This window comes from Schistocerca piceifrons, chromosome 8 (genome assembly GCF_021461385.2).
Source record: "Schistocerca piceifrons isolate TAMUIC-IGC-003096 chromosome 8, iqSchPice1.1, whole genome shotgun sequence".
Taxonomy (NCBI): Eukaryota; Metazoa; Arthropoda; class Insecta; order Orthoptera; family Acrididae; genus Schistocerca; species Schistocerca piceifrons.
Window position 1 is genome coordinate 443,585,768 of NC_060145.1, and position 24,074 is coordinate 443,609,841.

At 42.4% G+C, this 24,074-nt stretch overlaps 1 protein-coding gene across 1 annotated transcript in view; it reads right to left on the reverse strand.

The window, feature by feature from the left end:
- LOC124712432 (fatty acyl-CoA reductase 1-like) overlaps positions 1 to 24,074 on the reverse strand; it is a gene marked incomplete at its 5' end in the record, with an annotated part of 126,867 nt that overhangs the window by 25,082 nt on the left and 77,711 nt on the right. Inside the window, one exon of the mRNA XM_047242726.1 lies at positions 22,979 to 23,128. Coding sequence (XP_047098682.1) covers positions 22,979 to 23,128 — 150 coding nt within the window. The remainder of the gene's footprint in view (positions 1 to 22,978; positions 23,129 to 24,074) is intronic.

The following is a 24,074-nucleotide window of genomic DNA, read 5'->3' on the forward strand; positions in this document are numbered from 1 at the left end:
CATCCCATACATTCGAGCAGTACTCAAAAATACGTCGCAATAGCGTCCTATAACCAGTCTCCTTTACAGATGAATCATACTTTCCCAAAAGATGACAATTCGCCTATCCTACTACGATCCTCACGTGCTCGTCCCACTTCACATCGCTCAGCCACGTTACGCCCAGGTATTTAAACGACGTGATTGTGTCAGGCAGGACACTAATAAAGCTGTACTCGCAAATTATGTGTTTCTTACTCGTCACCATTAAATAACATTTTTCTACATTTAGGGCTAGCTGCCATTCACCACTCCAACTAGAAATTTTGTCCAATTCATCTTGTATCCTCCTACAGTCACTCAAAGACGACACTTTCCCGTACATCACAGCATCGTCAGCAAACAACCGCAGATTTCTGCGGACTCTATCAGCTAGATCATTTATGTACCAGCGAAAAAATGCTCCTCTCGGAGCACAAAAATTGCGATCACGTTCAAAAGACTCTGACTCAAAAGTTGGGCCCCTTCTACCTCATTCCACCCTCCTCAGCACCTTTAAAAATTTTCCCAAAAATTTTGGTATTCCGTGCTTTTTTAACGTGCAACTCACCTCAAACTCCAAATTGTAACCCTCTCACACGCGCTAGTCCATCGCTGTAAGTCACCTATATCCATACACTCCCAGTTGCCCCTCCTCATTTAGTCCAAAGCACTGTCTTCTTCTCTTTGTGTCTCTCTAACTCCCGCTGTCTCCCCTCGTCTTGCAGCCACCATCTCTTTCGTTCTGTCCTACTGCTACAGTCTCCCCGCTCTGTCATTGCCTTCCTCTTTGTCTCTTTTATCGCTGATACGTATCTCGTTCCTCCCTTTCTACTCTGCTGTCTCTTCTCACTCTATCTCTCTGTTCCTCATCATCATTGTCGTTCTTATATACTGTCCCTCACTATCACTGGCTCTCGCCCATTTTCCCTTTATTCCTAAACCCCCTCCCCGCCGCTGACAGTGTCTCCTTCACTTTTTGCCTGGCGCTGTTCTGTCACTGTCAACTATGTTCCGTTCCCGAGCTGCCATTGCCTCCTTTGCTTTTTCTATAACACGTCCACTATCTATTATCTTTCAGTATTTTTCCGCTGGTTCTGTTCTTTTCCCAGCTGCAGCACGGCATGTAACTCTTATAGAAGAAATGTAACGGTCAGGAAAATGCAGACAGTTTACTTACGTGAAACTGAAAAAAACGCGGAACTAATTTTACACCTCGGACCAAAGTTTACGTGCAAAAAAGTTTGGCATGTGTTTCTTTATTACGACATGAGGTTCGCAGATAATAACGGAGACGCTTTACAACATATTTCTCCGTGCGACCTCACTTTATATACTGCCTCACACCGGATTTCACGTGCATGTTTTTCGTAAACAAGTAGCGTAATTTTGAACCTCTGTATTTCGAAAACGGATAAAGATATGTAAAAAGTTTTCTAGGGTGGTCGAGATCGGGGTCTGAGGAATACATTATAAAAATTCCAGTCATTTGCCGTGCGTGTCCGTTTCGGAATCCCTGGCGGTGTTTCGGTATCCAAAAAGCAAGTGTTTAGGTTGTTTATCGATAGCACATTTTTGAAAACGGAAAGGTGTCACTTCTAGATAAATGACTAGAGAATAAACCGTTAAAATTTGAGCAATTTGGTGCTTTCGGTTGTTTAGATATCCGCTGCTGACGGCAAAAGAATGGTAAGGAAATCCAAGCGGAGGGTTGTCGAAGGGGTCGCCTAACCTTCTGACACTAGCACAGCCGCCACGTTAAAGTGGTGCCGAAATATCTGAAGGTACATTTCTAAAATGCTCGACAAAGTTGCGTGCGCGGCAGTGGGGCTGTCACCGAACTGGAGGCTCCTAGAGGGGCGCTTTGCCGTTGTAGTCAGGGGCGTGTCAATGTTGGAGGAGGGAGGGGTGTAGGAAGGCCGAAGAGGTGTGCGTACCCTTTCCTGCTTCCGATCGCGCTCAGATTTCGTCGTAAAGTTCTGAACGGTCTGTAGACGAGAACGAAATCTGCGGTCCCACTGCACGTTCAGTGGAGATGCAGCCCCGCAGTGCCCTCAGGGAAGGTTTCAGCAGGCCAAAGGTTGTCAGGAAGGTCTAGAACTACCTGCTGCTCATCAGACTGAGAACTCTCGCTCTCGAACGCGAAATGTGTGCAGTCGACGCCTCAGGGAAAGAGGCAGTTTCATTGGCGCACTTGATGCCAACCTCTGGGACGTTTTCGTGTCGATTGTGAGCGGCGGTCTATCTGAAATGTTTTTCTCGGCCACTCGTAAGAGGAAGACTGCACTGTAGTTCCTTCTCTAGCTTGTAGCACAGGTGACAAAATGGTAAATATCGAAATAGATGACAGAGGAATAGAAAAACAATTAAAATCGCTCAAAAGAGGAAAGGCCGCTGGACCTGATGGGATACCAGTTCGATTTTACACAGAGTACGCGAAGGAAATCGCCCCCCTTCTTGCAGCGGTGTACCGTAGGTCTCTAGAAGAGCGTAGCGTTCCAAAGGATTGGGAAAGGGCATAGGTCATCCCCGTTTTCAATAAGGGACGTCGAACAGATGTGCAGAACTATAGACCTATGTCTCTAACGTCGATCAGTTGTAGAATTTTGGAACACGTATTATGTTCGAGTATAATGACTTTTCTGGAGACTAGAAATCTACTCTGTAGGAATCAGCACGGGTTTCGAAAAAGACGATAGTGTGAAACCCAGCTCGCGCTATTCGTCCACGAGACTCAGAGGGCCATAGACACGGGTTCCCAGGTAGTAAGAGTGATTTCAGGTGTGCCGCAGGGGAGCGTCGTAGGACCGTTGCTATTCACAGTATACATAAATGACCTTGTGGATAACATTGGAAGTTGAGCGAGGATTTTTTCGGATGATGCTGTAGTATATTGAGAGGTTGTAATAATAGAAAATTGTACAGAAATGCAGGAGGATCTGCAACGAATTGAGGCATGGTGCAGGGAATGGCAATTGAAATTCAATGTAGACAAGTGTAATGTGCTGAGAATATATAGAAAGAAAGATCCTTTATCATTTAGCTACAATATAGCAGGTCAGCAACTGGAAGCAGTTAATTCCATAAATTATCTGGGAGTAGGCATTAGGAGTGATTTAAAATGGAATTACCATATAAAATAAATCGTCGGTAAAGCAGATGCCAGACTGAGATTCATTGGAAGAATCCTAAGGAAACGCAATCCGAAAACAAAGGAAGTAGGTTACAGTACACTTGTTCGCCCACTGCTCGAATACTGCTCACCGGTGTGGGATCCGTACCAGATAGGGTTGATAGAAGAGATAGAGAAGGTCCAACGGAGAGCAGCGCGCTTCGTTACAGGATTATTTAGTAATCGCGAAAGCGTTACGGAGATGATAGATAAACTCCAGTGGAAGACTTTGCAGGAGAGACGCGCAGTAGCTCGGTACGAGCTTTTATTGGACTTTCGAGAACATACCTTCACCGAGGAGTCAAGCAGTATATTGCTCCCTCCTACATACATCTGGCGAAGAGACCATGAGGATAAAGTCAGAGAGATTAGAGCCCACACAGAGGCATACCGACAATCTTTCTTTCCACGAACAATACGAGACTGGAATAGAAGGGAGGACAGATAGAGGTATTCAGAGTACCCTTCGCCACACAGGTGGATAGCGGAGTATGGATGTAGATGTAGATGTTGATTTCAAAGCCGGGGGTCGCAGTTCTGACCTCCGTCGCAGAGACGTCGAAAGTAGGGTGTAATGGGGGTGTCACCTCCTATCGCATGGCTCGTTGGGCAGAACTGTAGTGAAGTTGGGTGCCGGTGTGACGTCGCACGCCGCAGCAAGTTGCGAGCCGCGGCCCCTCCTCTCTTTCCCCGCACGTGTCGGCCGACGCAGCTCGCCGTCTGGGCGGCACGCAGGGCCACGGCTGTGGCGCCTTTGAGCCGAGTTGCAAACTTAAGCGTCGCAGTATGTCTGAATTACTGGATTTCGTGAAAGTGATCATTTATTTCTGTTGCACGCTATACTTGGCGTACGTATGGGATTTTGACGACTATATACTTGTGATATTATTCTGAGGTATGTGGTGGAAGTTAAGCTTATAACTCTCAGTTTTTATGGGTTCACACCAACATCACAGAAATGCATCCGTCCAAACGCGCACAACGTCTGACATTCTCAAAACAAATGCAGTTGATGCAAATGATCAGCGGAGCCGACAAGGAGGTCAGAATAGGGATGTATCCCTTAACAAATGAAGAAAAAGGGAAATGAAGGAGTGGCATGTCCTGTGGAACGTACAGGAGTATAGGAGTTGCTGTTGTGTTTCAACGGATAGGCCCTCCGTGGGTACGCTCTAAAAAATTTTTCTAGTGTATAAGTGAAAAGGGGAAGCAACACATATTCAAGAATGTCCAGGAGTTGAGTCACTATTATAAACAAAATGCGTACTTACAACGTTGTTTTCGGTCAAAAAGAGTCATTCCTAAAAGTAGCTATTAAATTTGCGTTTTGAAGAGTTTTCTCTGTACTATTTCGATGATTCATCCAGATACTGAACAGGAACATGTCAATGGTAACTGGTGTTAAGTAAACAGTGGTAAGAACCCTTCGAAAAAATTTTAAGAATAGGGTTGTGTATACAGGGTGATTCAAAAAGAATACCACAACTTTAAAAATGTGTGTTTAATGAAAGAAACATAATATAACCTTCTGTTATACATCATTACAAAGAGTATTTAAAAAGGTTTTTTTTTCACTCAAAAACAAGTTCAGACATGTTCAATATGGCCCCCTCCAGACACACGAGCAATATCAACCTGATACTCCAACTCGTTCCACACTCTCTGTAGCATATCAGGCGTAACAGCACTGAGCACTTATCTAATTTAACCGCTGAATTAGTGATCACACTCGCATCGAAGTACTATCCAGCTTTTTCTTTTATTTCTGGGGCTCTATGTTGTTATTTTACAGAGATCGCTAAATTGCACCCACAGTCCCCTCAATCTATACCTCACTCACGATACGACACACACAGTCATCATGTCTACTCATCCCATAACATGAGCAATATTGACTTTACAATGCAATATGTACAAAGGCAACACATTGTAACTTGCGTTAACTTTACAGTACAATATATACACATTTGACAGAACAAATTGCACTTATCGTGTATATCTTTGCAGATTCCGAAAAAATTACCCTATTCCTACACTGTTTATATGTCCCAATGCTCTCCATTCCTAGGGAAGCACCGTCAACCTGCTCTTTCTCTCTACAGACTCGGTACTCAGCGCTAAAATCTCCTTCTACATCAGCGCACTGAACACACTTTCAGAACTGTTGCACAAAATTGGGGATCACTTCCCCTCAGAACAAATGCGTTACTGTCTCTCTTTCCTTGTGTGTTCGCTTTTCTACTAACATTCCCAGATGCATAGACTACAAGAACACACGTACTTTCTCCATAATATTACATCATTTTAGCTGTACTTCTCAATATCAGCCACTAGGCTACACCCTACCGAACGCTTGTTCATCAAAATTCCCAAGATATACACTTCAAATTAATTCTCTACAAACCCTGAACTTTATCCATGTGTAGCAAGGTGTAAACCACTCACTAACTATAAACAAACATACGAAAGATGATATTTCCACTCTCGAATACTGTTGTCAGTCATGTGACATATTCCAGATCTTCGCTATAATTTACAGGTCAACAAAGGTCCTTCCCAGGTCTAGAGAACAGACAAGCGTGTATCCAACACACCACAATCGATCTTCACTCAACTAAATAAAGGCAGCAAATGTGCAGAAGGAGTCAACTGAACAATCTACATCCTCATCGAATAACACTCCAACCCAAATCGATCATCTTCCCAAATTCTGACTTGATCACCAAAGCAGCCCGACACATACTAACTATTACTTCGTTATTCGGTCGTCTAGAGGAATGCAAAGTTAATTCTAACAGATAGCTACACTCTAACAGGTCTCTGCATTCGGACAGCCGCTCAAATTATTTATTATCATTTATTAACATTTATTATCATTTATGGTCATTTATTATTATTATTATTTATTATTTTTTATTATTTATATCATGCGCATGTGTTCACCACGAGGTCCGGAGTCGAACTGGGTTAGTGCACATCGCCACCAGCAGAAGGTGTCATTCAAGATGTCCGATTTTGGTGGGGAGTTTGAATTTTGGCTGAAGATCATACAATTCGTTTACCTAACAAAAATAGCTCCAAGTTCAACTATGTTTAGCTCCTATCACAACCACCAGAGCGTTCTATCATCACGTCAGTTGATTACACAATTACCGTTATTCAAGATGGCTGCACCCAGTGCAAAACGTGTCACCTTTCCCGAACCTGCATGCTACAGTAAAATTCCAACTTGACTTTAGTCACACCCTACACATCGTTCAGCTGATACCATTTCCAGATCTTTGCCCATCTGACCTCTGCAATTTAAGTCGGAGAAAGACATATCCATTACCTTCTGCAGCCTGTCTAGAAACAGAACGACCTCACTAACTGCAACAGGACCTTGTTTTGACCATTCGCCGGAAGTGCGCGCAATGTTGTACGTCCGAAACTAGAAAACAGATCCTCAACATCCTATCATCTTTATTCTCTACCATCAAACAGTAAAAAAAATTACCAACTATAAAAGCTGATCCTATTTACAAGTCACGAAGGCACCAATGCGATCCACCTCCAGCGCGGACAAATGGAATTCACAATACTCTCCCCGAATAACTCAGAGTGCGGCCATCCAAGAATTCCTAAAGCTCACCAAGGCTGTCACCTCTGACTCCAGCTGCCTATGTGGACAAGATCACATTAAATATACAGACGCTTCAGAGACCATTTTAAAGTTTGATCACCCATACTCTAAGCGAATGAGAAGCTACCTCCGACCCTTGTTGAAACACTGTTTTATAAAACGCTTTTGCACACTGCCGAACATTTCATCTTTCTGCCGCGACTTCGAAGTCTGTGTCTGATTCTAAACAGACACTAACAAGGACTGATGCACGGCCTCTCACAGGAAACTATACCTTGCACCTTGTAAATCACATTCTTACGCTCGATAGCATAACACTGGGTGATTTTAAATAAAGGACAGCAACAAAACAAGGAATCTAGAGGAGTCTGGCGGCGTTGTGGCGAGTTTCCAAACTACCCCCCAAAAGTGATTGACGGCCTCTACATTTAAACTCATATGTCGCAGTGACCGAATAGTTGATAACTCTGCGTTCCGTTTCTAGTGATTGCTCATTTTGCACACAAGTACACTATCATCGTTTTCGGTTCTAGCAACCCCAGAAGTCGCAGTCCATCAACGAAAATTTGTTCCCCAACTCAAACAAGCATTGTCACGCAATCATTATGTGGTACCCAATGCACGGATGGGATGGAGAAGACACCATCGATCTACTGTAATATTATCCATCACAGCTGATATAGCGAAAAATTTTACAGTAAGTCCAACACTGGCCAATCATGTGACAGCATGTTTTTTCTAATTTCAGTATCATAGCTAAACCATACCTTCTCTACTTTGCAAGTATCATTGTGACCATTGATAGATGACTGCTCAGTACAACCATTCACACTTAATTCTCGAACACATAAAAACGATCAAAGTATACAAGACAACGCTATACATATTTCTAAGACCTCGCTCATAGTACTCGATCGATCTCTCTACGTATGGCGGTGGCAGAGCAGTCTCGTCATCTTACATTAAAAGACCATCCTCACCTGGGCACTGACCAACCTACCCTGGAACATCGCTACCCAATTAATCATCAACCGAGCAGACGAATAAAGCTACACTCTACCTCTCTTGACTGAATAGAGCTTTAGTAGACCTAACCAATCCAAGTTAACCACATTTCTCGAGATGCGACCAAGTTTTGGAGTTAGCACACCATATCCATCTATAGTAACAGATTTCAAAACGCCTTAATGTAATAAAATACAGTTAAGAAGAACAAGAACTGAGTGATATTTATATGCAACGTAATTCGACAAATTTTTACGTAAATCATCCAATCTATCATGTTTAAACTATTATTCTAGAGTCTAGGACTGATGCCTCGAAGGTTCTGGTAAGAGAGAGAGAAAGAGAGAGAGAGAGAGAGAGAGAGAGAAGGAGAGAGAGAGAGAGAGAGAGAGAGAGAGAGAGAGAGAGAGAGAACATAAACACACACTCCTAAGACTAGAACGTTCAGCACTTAAAAACGTGCAACAACCTTAGATCGCTTAATTTTCCGTCCTGTCAGACATACATCACTCTCCCCGGTTACCCTACGCTGAGCTATCTCTACCTCAATCGTAAAACTTTTCCTTTATATGATATGAGCCCAATATAGCCCTGCGGACACGTCTAGCGCCCAATGATCACACCAGATCACGAGTCAGAAATAATACTATTACTCCATCAGGTCTATATAAAAATGGTAGTTAGTAGCGGACCGTACGTCCTACAAGGAAACAGATCCGCACAACACCAGCGTCCAACATGTAAAAATTACGAGTAATTCCGTCACCAACTCTGTAAACAGCCCATCTGTCAGGTAAATGTGTACACAAGGATTGGAGCACCTCACAAGCACCCACAGCTAACTTAGTTACGACCCCGAAGTCTCAATTTTACACCCAGGATGCGACAGGTTGGGTACCGCGTAAATCAAGGTGCGTTTAGAGGAATGTGTTAAGTTTCATCACACATGAGATGGAAGTCCTCTGATCACCGACGGGTTCACCGTTAACGATCGCAAGTAGACAGTGCTTTACACTATAAACAAGTGGTTGAGCAGATATATTTTTTAACATTGGTAAGAACGTTCTCCTATTGCTCAAAGCACTGCGAACTGTCGTTTTCGAGATCGAAATGTATGGGAATCATTGCCCTAGTCGTGTCGATTTTGGACGCCAGTGAGTCAGAAATATTTTCCTCGGCCACTCACACTAAAACCGCGTTCCAACGCTGGACGTTGCGGGTCTGGCCTCCATCGCAGAAGCGTCAAAAGAACGGATGAAACGTGGGTAGCAGCGGGTGTGACGACCTTCCCTTCACGTGACACTTCGACGGTGGCATGCGGCAAAATTGTGGTGAAATTAGGTGGAAATGTGAAAGGATTACCCGCCTTACTCCTCCCACGAACTTCCGAGTCCTCACATTTCCGTCGCATCTGTCGACACCTTACTGTTTGAAGCTCTGCCGAGCCCGCGGCTGACGTCGCACGGCGCCGCGCTGTCGCACCACACACAGGAAATTTGTTGCCTCTGTGGGCACTTGTGAGCAAAATTTCAAACTTACGCGTCAGAATAGCAGACAGCTGCAGGGTTTAGAAAAAATGGTCCTTTAATTGTGTTGTGTAGTAATAGTTTAAGGGGGACCCGGTTTTTAATACATATTCATAACGTTCTATTCTCCGGTATGTATTGTTTATTTGTGGCCGGACCTTACAGCTCTGAACTATCTTCCTGCCTTGGAGCAAGTATGCGCCAGATGAAGTGCACTACTAAAATCTGGAGTAATGCGTGTCGACATGAATTTAAGTTACCCACTGAAAAATCTAGCTCTGTCGTTTTTGAACCTCTTCATTGTGCTTCGAACGTTTAGCACTTCAACTGAGCGACACTGTTTTAGATTCTAAGACATTGGCGAAGTAACTGGGTCTCATTTCAGATCGGAAATTTATATGTGTCCCGCATCCGACATGCTTGAAAATTCGGTCACTCAGAGCGCGTAATATTTAAAAGTGTGTTGCACACTAGGTGCTAGGAGGAGATTGAGCCTGCCTGCTCCAGTTTTATTATAACTTTTGTGCAGTCCCGACTTGATTACCTATGCATGACGTGTGGGTATGGGAGACTATCGTATCTTGCGATACTGCATATAGTCCACCGTGAGGGCATTAGGTTGGTCACAGGTACCTTTAGAAGGAGCCTCATTCCCGCCTCTGCGTTAAAGCTAAGAGCCCCTTTCTAAAGTTAGCCGACATCTGCTCATAGTGAGGGAAGCCTACGTGTCATCTGTATCCCAGGCTTTAGACTAGGCTTTCGTCACTGAAGGTGATATAAATGGCGGCTGTAGAGATACCCAGTGCAATGATGGGACTGTAATGATAAATTATTTTAACTTTCTTCGGGTGTCTACCATTGAACTTAGAGTAATTTTGCAGAGAATTGGCTTGTACTTTAACCTTTCATTGGACTTAAAGTGCTTTTGCTAAGTGTAGGCTTTTAGTATAATTTTCATTGCACTTAGATTATTTGCTTGTAGTTTTGGTGACTGAATTCGAGCGTCCATACAAACTATAACTTTTTTCGGGCAACTTGAAGCAGCAGAGGACTTTAGCCAATTTCGTTGTTTGGTTGGGTGCTTTCTTTGGGGGAGGGAACCAAACAACGACGAAGTCATTCTCCCCATCAGATTAGGGAAGGATGAGGAAGGGAATCGGCGGTGCTCTTTTAAAGGAATCATCCCAGCATTTGCTTGACACGATTTAGGGAAATCACGGAAAACCTAAATCAGGTTGGCTGGACGCAGGTTTCAACAGTCGTCCTCCCGAGTGCGAGCCCAGTGTGATAACAACTGCACCACCTCTCTCGGCTTAATTACTTTTCTGCAATTAATGTCGAGACTTGCAAGTGATGTGACTGGTTAGGGTAACGCACTTCAGTTTTATATCAGAATTAACTGAGTGTAGGAACAGGGAAGTGGTAGCGAAGGATTGAGCTATGCGTGAACACTGTTACTAAACATATATCTCGTATCACAAAAAATTAATGCGTAAAGGAAGAATATCGGCGATAAAAAACTCAATACAGTAACAAATTTTTACTCCTTGTCCATGGATCACGCATGAAATTTTATCAATGAATGCTAAAGGTAGATATGACAACATTGTTGTTGTTATTTTTGTGGTCTTCAGTCCAGAGACTGGTTTCATGCAGCTCTCCATGCTACTCTATCCTGTGCAAGCCTCTTCATCTCCAAGTAACTACTGCAACCGACCTCCTTCTGCATCTGCTTAGTGTATTCATCTCTTGGTCTCCCTCTACGATTTTTATACTCCGCGCGTTCCTCCAATACCAAATTGGTGAACTCTTAACAGAACCTACCGTAAGAACCGATACCTTCGTCTTCTCAAATTGTGCCACATGTTCCTCTCCTCCCCAATTCTATTAGTACCTTCTCATTAGTTAAGTGATCTTCCCATCTAATCTTCAGCATTCTTCTGTAGCACCACACCTTGAAAGCTTCTATTCTCTTCTTATCTAAACTAGTTATCGTCCATGTTTCATTTCCATACATGGCTACACTCCATAAAAATACTGTCTTAAAAGACTTCCAGACACTTAAATCTATACCTGATGTTAACAAATTCCTCTTCTTCAGGAACGCATTTCTTGCCATAGCCAGTCCACATTTTATATCCTCCCCACTTCGACAATCATTAGTTATTTTGTTCCCCAAATAGCAGAACTCATCTACTACTTTTAAGTGTCTCTTTTCCTGATCTAGCTCCCTCAGCATCATCTGAATTAATTCAACTACATTTCAATGTCCTCGTTTTGCTTTTGTTGATGTTAATCTTATATCCTCCTCTCAAGACACACTCCATTCCGTTCAGCTGTTCTCTGATAGAATTAAAATGTCGTCGGCAAACCTCAAAGTCTTTATTTCTTATCCATGGATTTTAATTCCTACTCCAATTTTTTTTCCTTCACTGCTTGCTCAATATATAGATTGAATAACGTCAGGGATAGGCTACAACCCTCTCTGAGTTCCTTCTCAACCACTACTTCCCTTTCGTGCTTCTCGACTCTTATAACTGCCATCTGTTTACTGTACGTAAGTAGCATTTCGCTCCCTGTATTTTACCCCTGCCTCTTTCAGAATTTGAAAGGGAGTATTGCAGTCAACATTGTAAAAAGCTTTCTCTAGGTCTACAAATGCTGGTAACGTAGGTTTGCCTTTCCTTACCCTATCTTCTAAGATAAGTCGTAGGGTCAGTATTGCCTCGCATGTTCCAACATTTCTGCGGAATCCAAACTTATCTTCTCCGAAGTCGGCTGCTACCATTTTCTTCATTTGTCTGTAAACAATTCGTGTTAGTATTTTGCAACCGTGGCTTATTGAACTGATGGTTCGGTAATTTGCATACCTGTCAACACCTGCTTTCTTTGTGATTGGAATTATTATATTCTTCTTGAAGTCTGGGGGTATTCATCTTGCTCACCAGATGGAAGAGTTTTGTCATGGCTACCTTTATAGATGCTATCAGTAATTTTCATGGAATGTTGTCTACTCCCGGTGCCTTGTTTCGACTTAGGTCTTTCAGTGCTCTGTTAAATTCTGCACGCAGTATAATATCTCCTATTTCATCTTCATTATGTCCTCTTCCATTTTCATAATATAGTCCTCAAAGTACATTGGCCTTATATAGACCCTCTGTATAATCCTTCCACCTTTTTGCTTTCCCTTCTTTGCTTAGGACTAGTTTTCCTTCTGACCATTTGATATTCATATAAGTGGTTCTGTTTTCGCCAAAGGTCTCTGTAATTTTCCTGTAGCAGTATCTATCTTACCCCTAGCGATACATGCTTCTACATACTTACATTTGTCCTCCAGCCATCCCTGCTTAGACATTTTGCTCTTCCTGTCGATCTCATTTCTGAGACGTTTGTATTCCTTTTCCCCTGCTTCATTTACTGCATTTTTATGTTTTCTCCTTTCATGAATTAAATTCAGTATCTCTTCTGTTACGCATGGATTTGTACTAGACCTCGTCTTTTTACCTACTTGATTCTCTGCTACCTTCACTATTTCATCTCTCAAAGTTACCCATCCTTCTTATACTGTATGTCTTTCCCCCATTCGTATCAATCATTCCCCAATGCTCTCTCTGAAACTGTCTACGGTCTCTGGCTCTTTCAGTTTATCAAGGTCCCATCTCCTTAAATCCCTACCATTTTCAGTTTCTTCAGTTTTAGTCTACAGTTCACATCCTATAAATTGTGGTCAGATTACGCGTCTGCCCCTGGAAATGTCTTACAATATAAAATATGGCTCCTAAATCTCTGTCTTACCATTATATAATATATCTGAAACCTTCCAGTGTCTCCAGGCCTCTTCCACGCATACAACTTTCTCTCATGATTCTTAAACCAACTGTTAGCTATAATTAAGTTATGCACTGTGCAAAATTTCCCTGGCGGCTTCCTCTTTCATTCCTTACCCCCAGTCCATATTCACCTACTACTTTTCCTTCTATTCCTTTTCCTACTATCGAATTCCAGACCCCCCATGACTATTAAATTTTCTTCGCCCTTAACTGTCTGAATAATTTCTTGTATCGCATCATATTTTTCTTCAATCTCTTCATCATCTGCCTAGCTAGCTAGTTGGCATATAAACTTGTGCTACTGTGGTAGGCATGGGCTTTGTCGATCTTGGCTACAATAATGCGTTCATTATGCTTTTCGTAGTAGCTTATCTGTGTTCGTATTTTTTATTCATTGTTAAACCTACTCCTGCATTACGTTTATTTGATTTTGTATTTATAACCCTGCATTCACCTAACCGGAAATCTTGTTCTTGCTGCCACCGAACTTCACTATTTCCCACTATATCTAGCTTCAACTTATTCATTTCCTTCTGTAAATTTTCTAGCCTACCTGCCCGATTAAGGAATCTGAAATTCCAAGCTCTAATCCGCAGAACGCGTTTTGTTTCTGCTGATAACAACGTCATCCTGAGTATTCCCCACCCGGAGATCCTAATGGGGAACTATTTTACCTCCGGAATATTTTACCCAAGAAGACGCCATCATCATTTAACCATACAGCAAAGCTGCATGTCCTCGGGAAAAATTACGGCTGTAGTTTCCCCTTGATTTCAGCCGTTCGCAGTACCACAACAGCAAGGCCGTTTTGGTTAGTGTTACAGGGGCAGATCAGTCAATCATCCAGACTGTTGCCCCTGCAACTACTGAAAAGGCTGCTGCCCCTCTTCAGGTACCACACATTTGTCTGGGCTCTCAACAGATACCCCTCCGTTGTGGTTGCAGCAAAGGTAGGCTATATTTATGGCGGAGGCACGCAAGCCTCCCCACCAACGGCAAGGTGCGTGGTTCATTGGGGGAACAACATTACTTCACCAAAAATCATTCAAACGTGAACTGATTTAACTCTGCTGTTCTGTTAGGTCCATATGCCCCGAAATGTTTATAAATTTCGTTTCTTATTATTTACATATCAAAGTAACTTCACAAAATTTGGTGACTTTGTCTGAAAAAGCAAGAGCAGTATGTGGTTACAAAAGTTTTAAAATATTTTCAGTCGTCTGCTCATAAACCTTAAAAGTTACATATGTAATGTTTGGGTGTGACCCGCCATTAATATCATTACTCCAAAGCCAAGCACTTTCTGGCTGTCTCATATTTGCTAGAAGTAATGACTTTCATTGTTTATACTTATTCTCAATATTCAGTAAGTCAACAAAGGCGCTGCGTTTACAACAATTTACATGACATTATCACTTGGCATCTGTTCGAATTATCCATTGTTCCTGTTCAGTTCGTGTTCTATATCGTTTGTAATCAGTCTCAATTGTGACATCATGCCGATTACATCATTGACTGAGGCTGAGTTGGAAGAATTATTAAATAGTTCAAAACAGGAAGGACCATTTTTCGAGTTCGAAGATTATGTCAGTAATGCATCCGAAAGCTGGCTGTTCAAAGTAGTGTACAGACTTCTATTTATAAAAAAAAGGGAACATAGAATTGCAGTTACAACCACCAGCACAACACGGCCGTGTACCTCCTTCGAACGTCATCAGGAGTACCCCGGGAATTACCTGATATTCACGGTACACTCGTGAAATGGTCATACGGGAAAATGCCCACTTCATCGCTACCTCGGAGATGCTCGTGCCCCGACAATAATACTACGTTCAAACTCAATTAAATCTTGATAACCTACCATTGTAGCAGCAGTAACCGATCTAACAACTGCGGCAGACACTTGTTGCTTTATATATGCCGACCGCAGCGCCGTATTCTGGCTGTTTACATATCTCTGTATTTGAAAGTGCATGCCTATACCAATTTCTTTCGATCTTCAGTGTATTTGTTTCTCGGTGTGTGGGCTTCGTACTTTGAGTTGAATGTTATATATACGGTAGTTCTGAGACAGCTGGGTAGGCATATGGTCAGCCCCGTGTGAATGAACGCTTATTTTGTTTCTAGGTTCTACTTATCTTTTTTGTTGTTTTAGGGTGGCATCTGTACACTGTGCTGTAGTGGGTGTGTCTTATTTGGAACGTCGTGTTTGATCTACGAGTTTCAGATTGGTGGAAGGAACTGTTAGGTACAATGGCTAAACCTATACAGTGGTTGCGGGGCCTCTTAGACCATAAGCACCATAAAAGAGGTGGCTATCGCTGCGCTGCTTGTGCTAAGCTGTTACATGATGCACGTGAGAGTGTTGTAAATTAAGGATTTCGGATCTGAATGTTTTGAGTACTGAAGTTGCCTCCCGTCCTCAAATTCAACTGCTGGGTGATTTATTTCCTTTACAGCAAAAAGTTAGTCTGTTAATTTTTCAAGGGGAAATGGAGTCGGATATTCCACAATTAAGTGAAGACGCAGTTTCAAAGGATGATAACCAGCAAACCAAATTTTGGCAAACCCGTTGGTATCAGTAATTAGCAGTTATCAAAATATTTTTAGAGAAGAAACACTTCTTTAGGGTACAAATTGCTCAGTAGTGTGTAGACAAACACGCAGAAAGTGTTCATTTATCTGGAATAGTAGTATGTGCCATGTTATCAGAGCATGGAACAGTAGATATTATTCTTCAAAGAACGCACCCAAACAATTTCCCACATATCGTATTTTGAGATACACAGGCGTCGCCGGCCGAGGTGATCGAGCGGTTCTAGGCGCTACAGTCTGGAACCGCGCGACCGCTACGGTAGCAGGTTCGAATCCTGCCTCGGACATGGATGTGTGTGATGTCCTTAGGTTAGTTAGGTTTAAGTAGTTCCAAGTTCTAGGGGACTGATGGCCTCAGAAGTTAAGTCCCATAGAGCTCAGAGCCATTTAAACCATTTTGAACAAAGGCCTCGTATGCTGATTTACATTATGTTATTTATTCAGAAGAAAATATTAACAAACACAGCTCGAAGTTAAGACGGGAGCGGAAGGATACTTGTGGAAATGCGTTGACTCTTGTTTCCCCACGAAGACGACTTGACGGAAGTTATGTGTTTTCGTTGCCGTAAATTCGGCCATGTGCTTAGGCACTGTCCACAGCCGCATAAAGTGCTTAGAAGCAAATAACGCCACCATTTGGTAACGTGGCCTCTGACTGGCTCTGGACAACTCTTTCGGTGTCAGAAAATCCATGGTTTGCTTCTTAGTTCATTACCTTTTATATGTTCAGTTTTAAATTCTGTTGGTTGATTCCGGTGGCTTGGTTTCCTTTTTAAACGGTATTACCTTCGGTATCGAGGATTTGGACCGTTAGCTCATGTTGGGAAAAGATGTTTTACGGCCAGTGGTAGCTTGTAATCGGTAACTGGGCAGTGTCAGTTCAAACCGAAAATTTGGGATACTTCATGGCCCCTCCATGGGATTTAGGAATGTGATTTTATGATGAAGAATTATTCAGAAGCGAGCTATTTATTTAACATTAAGGAGGAAGCGAAGACTCCCTACCGTAAATTAATGCTCAGCAGATATTTTGTGAGGTTAGTAGTGAGTCTAAATGTTCAATCTCAATCATTTAAGAAAAAAAAAATGTCAGTGCCGTATTCAACATTCCTGTTAGACAAGGGGTTTGTCACTTACCAAGATGAGAGAGTTTCGGAGTATAGTCGACCAGCTTCTGAAGGGTGGCGCGACTAGGTCTTCGATATCTTCAGATGCCTCACCCATTTTCTAAGTCCGTAGATGATCAGGCGGGGGGGGGGTTATCGTCCTGTTGTGGACTATCGTGCCTTAAATCAAAATGTCACCTTAGGATGAGTACCGTTGCCTCATTTACGTATTGGTGAAAAATGTGAGTGAAATCTTATGGAACTTAACTGCTAAGGTCATCAGTCCCTAAGCTTACACACTACTCATCAGTCCCTAAGCTTACACACTACTTAACCTAAATTATGCTAAGGACAAACACACACACCCATCCGCGAGGGAGGACTCGAACCTCCGCCGGGACCATTTACGTATTGGTTTTTCTTAGTTTTCTCTGGATCGCTTTCTTAGCTTATTACCAGATTCTTTTGGCAGAAGAGTCTAAATCACCTAAGGAATTCCCTAGGGACTGTAGTATCTTTGAATTTAATCGTGTTTTCTTTGGATTGTCCACTGAAGCTGCTGTGCTGTCTGGGTTATTAGATGCAGTTTTAGGGGATTTGAAATTTCATTGCGTTTACAACTACCTTCAGGATGCTCTCATATGTAGCAAAGCATTTCTTGAACATCTTCGCCACATTAGTTAGGTTTTACATCAATTTAAGGAAACCAGGTTGGCTGCCAAACCTTCCAAGGTTAGTTTACTTCAAATTTACTTTCTTGGCCACACTGTCATGGACAGCGTTTCGTACACTGAACAAAGTAGAACTAAAGCTATCTGCGACCTATGACCACTTAGGGGTAAAAAAGGCGTGACGCTGCCTGTCGGGATGACCATTTTTTTGGTAACTTCGTCCTAAACATTGCCCAGTATGACACGCCCCTCAACCACCTCCGCCAAAAAAGTGAATGTTTTTGCTGGACTCATGTTCACCAGTGAGCCTTTGATACCCTGAAAACTTCTGTATCTGTCCTGTCTTGGACATCCCGGACTGTAGACAGGATTTTGTTGGGCAAACTGACGTATCTATAGTGGCCTTATTGTCGTATTACATCACGAAAAAGAAGGTAAATGTAGGCCATTAATATATGCTTCACGATCGCTGTCGAAATCTAAATTCTGAAAATACTTTGCCATGGGGATATGACTCGTGGCAGTCATTTGGGTTCGGCGAAGGTGGTTCAAAAAATTACGGAACACCTGATGTGGAACGGGCTTTAAAAAAATCTTAAAAAACTACTCGGTCAATGTGAGTTATTTGAGTTAACTAAGCCGAATTCCATCATGTCTTGGGGTTTGTTGTGCTCTTCCAGGGAAAATTGCCCAATGGATTACATCTGCATTATAACTTAGGGCTTCTTCCACACACTAGAAATGGGCTTCGTTACGTATTTGTTGCTTTGAATGTATTCACTAGATTTGTTTGGGTCATTCCAAGTACGTCAACTACAGAAAATGTTACCATACAACTTCTGACTACCACATCTTTTAGCTTTTAGCCGCCGAAGTTTAGATATCGAATAATGCAAGCGTTTTTGAAAGTTTTGCTTTGATCATGCTGTTTCACACGTTACTGCTGAACCCGATTCCGCATCCTGCTATTGTGGAGCAGATTAACAGAAATTTAAAGTCAGCTTTTTCATTCCCATAGCCTCCCTGTATTTGATCAGTCAGTTGGTTGGTTTTCACATTTAACGCTTCATTACATGAAATGCGTATCGCAAGTCCGTCTAAGCTCACGTTAGACTGCCCCATCAATTTGTTGCTTGGTAATTTGTGGATGGCTGGCGAACTCTTACCTGAAAATATGGACGGAGACATTATTAAAGGCAAACGAATTGCGCCCCATCATGACATTTATCTTGCGTGTGAGAGATAGTTTAGGTGGTATAACTTAGGCCGTAGTGTGGTTTCTCTTCACACTGTGGTCGTATTACACGTTAAGAACCTTTAAGCACATACTAAAGGTGGACAGAGAATTACGGAAAAGATGTTAGACCGTTTCATACGGCCACGTAAAAGTTGTCCATAAATTCACACCACCCAGTTGCTTCGTCAGGAACTACAAAACCGGGTTCATCTTGGCCAGCTTAAGTTGGACTACAAAGGTCATCAGGATTATAGTACCGTATCGTGGTTACCCTTTCATCGTTTTGTTAAAGTGGGGGAGAATGAGCCGTTCTGCTGTCGATAGTGAAAGATACCGAGGCCGTGTCCCCTGGTGTTGCCTTCCCTAAAGTCTCGCCAGGTGACACTGGGGTCCAGCGATCAGGCTTTAAAGCTCTGCGTGCAGGCCGGCGCGGCACTCGCCACCTCCAACAAATGGAAGAGCTGGCCAATGTAGCGGGCAGTGAGGAAATGTTTGCGTGTGGAATTAATGCCAAGAGGTTGGTACAATGTTACTTGGACAGAAGCTCGATGGCAGCATTTACAGTCGACGTCCACAGGGTCACTTGGAACTAAGATAACGTCCGAGCTACGTTTCGATTTTGAACTGAGCATTGACGGGAAAGATTTATGCTTGCTGGGCCATCTAGATCACCGTCGAGATTACAAGTTGTGAATGCGCTGATGAACGAGCTGTCTGTTTTATGTAAAGGTCAACAGTCGCAACACGCATGGCTGGTGTTATTTGATGATATCTGGCAGGATTTCGCCTTGTTGCTTCAGGATTTTCATCTTAGCACAGAAGGGAAAACGCAAACGAATAAACAGTGAGCTTACAGTTTGGTATCCAAGCACTTATCAGCTCATGGTATTAATGTATGCCACCAATCAAATTTGTTTTATAGACAGACGATGTTTGAAAGCATTATCTTCAAATCTGTACTGTGAATGGTACCATGTGTGGTTGGACTGTTCCTTGAGCTTTCAGTATTTTGTGTGCTTATGTTGATGTCCATTTGTGGATTGTTTTATAAAGCACAGATCAGCAGGCAGCTTGATTTTTGTAAAATGTTTCTTGAAATTGTTTTAAAAGCAAATATAATTTGCTCTTGGATAAGATTAATGTTCTGTTTCCTTAGAAAGCGGGGTTTTGGATAACATCTGATTCATGTCATGCAAGGTTCCATTGAAATCATGTTGCGAGAAAGTTCTTTTAATCTTTGAATGTTTGTTGTCATATCCAAGTATTGGTAAAGCCTTGTTTATGTGTCATAGTTACGAGTAGAATATTATTCAACAGAGCTCCTGATTTAAGATTTGGCTTAGCACCGTTACGTTATTTTGAGATCGCATTAACCAAGAAAGCCTTCCTTGCAGTTCCCTGTGTAAAAGGTTTAATCGAAAAAGAAATGATTTCGGAAGGACGGACCCAGCATACAGGAAAGTCAAAACAACGCTCGGTGACATTAAGAGTAGGGTGAGAACATTTTTGAGAATGTACGTTTGGAGCACAGCATTGTATGGTAGTGAAACATGGACTGTGGGAAAACTGGAACAGAAGAGAATCGAAGGATTTGAGATGTAGCGTTACAGACTAATGTTGAAAATTAGGTGGACTGGTAAGGTAAGGAATGTGGAGGTTCTGCGCAGAATCGGAAAGGAAAGGAATATGTGGAAAACTCTTACAAGGAGAAGAGACGGGATGATCTGTTTAGACATCAGGGAATGACTTCCGCAGTATTAGAGAGAGCTGTAGAGAGCAAAAACTGTAGGCAGAGGAAGATAGAGATTCGAATACATCAAGGAAAAAAAAAATGAGAGGATTTACACTACTGGCCATTATAATTGCTACACCACGAAGATGACGTGCTACAGAGGCGAAATTTAAGCGACAAGAAGAAGATGCTGTGATATGCAAATGAGTAGCTTTCCAGAGCATTCACACAAGGTTGGCGCCGGTGGCGACACCTACAACGTGCTGACACGAGGAAAGTTTCCAACCGATTTCTCATACACAAACAGCAGTTGACCGGCTTTGCCTGGTGAAACATTGTTGTGATTCCTCGTGTAAGGAGGAGAAATGCGTACCATCACGTTTCCGACTTTGATAAAGGTCGGATTGTAGCCTACCGCGATTGCGGTTTATCGTGTCGCGACATTGCTGCTGGCGTTGGTCGAGATCCAATGACTGTTAGCAGAATATGGAATCAGTGGGTTCAGGAGGGCAATACGGAACGCCGCCCTGGATACCAACAACCTCGTATCACTAGCAGTCGAGATGACGGGCATCTTATCTGCATGGCTGTAACGGATCGTGCAGCCACGTCTCCATCCCTGAGTCAACAGATGTGGTAATATGGAGCTGTGTTGGTATGAGCCACCCCCATTTCGAAACATTTATTTCGCTGCCGAAAGTGATCAATAATTTTCTGCATTTGCGTAGCTATGTTCATAGTAGGAGTTAACCAGCAGTAGCGCGTCCATACGTTGTCGCAAACTGGCTAAAATCAGCTCCCTTCCCGAGGTGGTGGAACCGGACTGGCAAGATCATTGTACATTTTATGGATCGGCGCTTGTGTCACATCTGAGGATAGTACTCCGTAGGGGATGTTCTGTGCGGGCTTACTCAGTAAAGACATGTGACATGTGTGGTCCAACTTCTTAATTTATTTGTCCACACTTTTCCAAATAAAGTTTTCACTAATTCTCATCCTCGTTTTGTCATTGTGCAAGTGAACACTTACGGCTGTCTGATGGTGGTGTTTGAACAATAAGCAACCATTCAAGATGGTAATACAATATTATCTCTCTGATGTCCCCTTGCCATGCAACATATGGTCTTAGAGTCTCGCCCTTTTTCTACCGCTCCTTAACTGGAGACAACTCCGGATGTGTATACTGTCGGTCACCTACATCTTTAAAAAGGAGCAGAAGCCCCATCAAAATAGGACACAGTTAAATTGCCTCATACTGTATTAATACAACAAACATTTATTTCTTCCTCATATTCCCTCTGATTCTCCTAACGAAACATGCGAATAAGATCATCAGATACGAAATCTTCTGTCTTATGGATGTATTTAAATTTGAAATTAAAGACAGAAGTCCTAATCGTCCACCCACCAACCCGCTCTATCGGTCTTGACCTCATAAGCACCCATCTAAGGGATTGGTTCCCAATTTAAAGTTGGAAAGTGCGATGTTCTTGTACATCTTCAATTTTTACAGACCGATGATTACTGAGAAAGTCTAGAGTTCACACATGGAGTACTTTACTTCCACAGGGGAAAGACTGCGAGTCACATATGTCCACCATAGTAAATTCCCCTCTCGAAATCGGACATCGCTATAAATGAAGCACTTTCCAGCCAATCCTTCAAGACTTCGAACAACGTATGCTGTGGAGGAACTCACTCAAATTCTATCCCCTTCATCTTAGCTCGTTAAGTCCCTTGGCTAACTGGGCGTAATTCTAGACGAACGTTCGGGAAAAATTGGCCATATCTATGAACTGAGGCATTTAATTTACATTCTTAGGCAGTTAACTGATGTGAATCTCTTCCAGGCGGATCTAGTCAATACCAAAGTAGGTAAAATTATGCGCGCTAAAATAATATCTCAGATTGGGCGAATTTTAGTTTAGATGGCTTAATCAAGCTCATAGCAATCGGTTAAAAACCTTCACAACAGGATCCAGATGTCCTGAAAATTTTGACAAGAAATAAGAAATTTATCTAAACAGTGATATACATAGCTAAACTTTAAATCCGAAGATACGTTGTCGATAATATTAGGTAACAAGGCAGTTCCTATTTACAGGCCAAAGTGGATTTGGTTGTATTCGAAAAGATTCCAATCAGTTTCAAAAGCCGTTACTGGTTTTCACTCCTTAGCCAAAGGCAACTGGAAATAAGCTTGATTAAATGCTTTCTGAAACAGTGAATAGCACAAATGTAAATGAGGCAGCAGTGTAGATTGTAGAGTGACCTCCTTATTGAGGGCGTGGTAGTCCACACCAGAGCCTACCTCACCACGTTGGTTTGGGCCAGAAAAGTTGACGAAAGGCAAGGAGGATCTCCTAGTTTCTACTTTGCACCTTCTAATCTCAGCTTGTAATCGCTTCATTTATGGGGGAGACAGGGCGCCTAACTGGATTAGTGTCTCTTAGTGCGATGTTACATTCGACACATCTAGATCAGCAATGAGAACATCACCAAACTCCTTGCAGAAGTTCTCCAGCTGTTCATGTTGTCCTGGATTCAAACTACTTAACTCATAAGTAGATGACACTCGAGCACCACTAGTAGTAACCGCCAAAGTGGCGTACGTCTGCAGAATTTAATAACCGTTTGAGGAGCAAAATGAAAAACAGCCTTGTATTACACCGATTGGGACTAACCCTACATGATAGACAAAATTCGCCCCCAAAAATAGTGGAGCTAACAGCCCCTGAGCGACCCTGACTTAAATAGCCACCTGAAGTTATGTATACATAACTGACCAACCAGATCAAACATCTACATTTCGCTTGAATGGTTCATATCTTCCGGATAATGCCAGAAATTTACAAATATCCCGATGTAACACATAAATTCCCGATTGATGTAGGTAAAAGAACGGCTTCTATCGAACACTGCACATGGTGGCTCTCCATTAATAGTAGCACAAATGAAAGAAACCTGAGAAAACGGTGCCACAAGGATCCTGTAACACTCCAGCAATCACTGCGGCACACTCCACCGTCAGCTACTGACATCTCTACTTTTATCCTGACAGTTCCTGGCTAAATGTCTACTGTGGCTACCCCTGAAAAAACTAATCGTATCCAAGTTGCGTTCCCTAGCTTTAGGCTCTCGATCCTTCTCCCACAGAAATGCTGAGACGCTCCCTTCTTGTCGCTTGCTGTCGGAATCCCTTACAGCTTCAACATGCGAGATCAACTACTGCTGTCGCACAAATTTTTGTAGGTGGGCGTTAAATGTTCTTCGTGTTCTATCAGGTGTGCGCATTCCTTCTTATATGTTGTTATTAATTTCTGCTTCTGAAAACGAGAGATACAAACATCGAACACCATTTTTAATTATGTTAACATTGTCCTCAAATGGTTTTTCTACTGATTCATGTCGAGCTCTATTAAACAAATGTTTTGTTGCAAATTAACTCATGAAATTGAGCAAAACGAAACTTTTCCTTCAGAGCCTCCCATAGCAACTACTCTAAATACCCAGAAACCATTCAGATTAACAGCTGATAATACTTAATATTTTTTCATCGA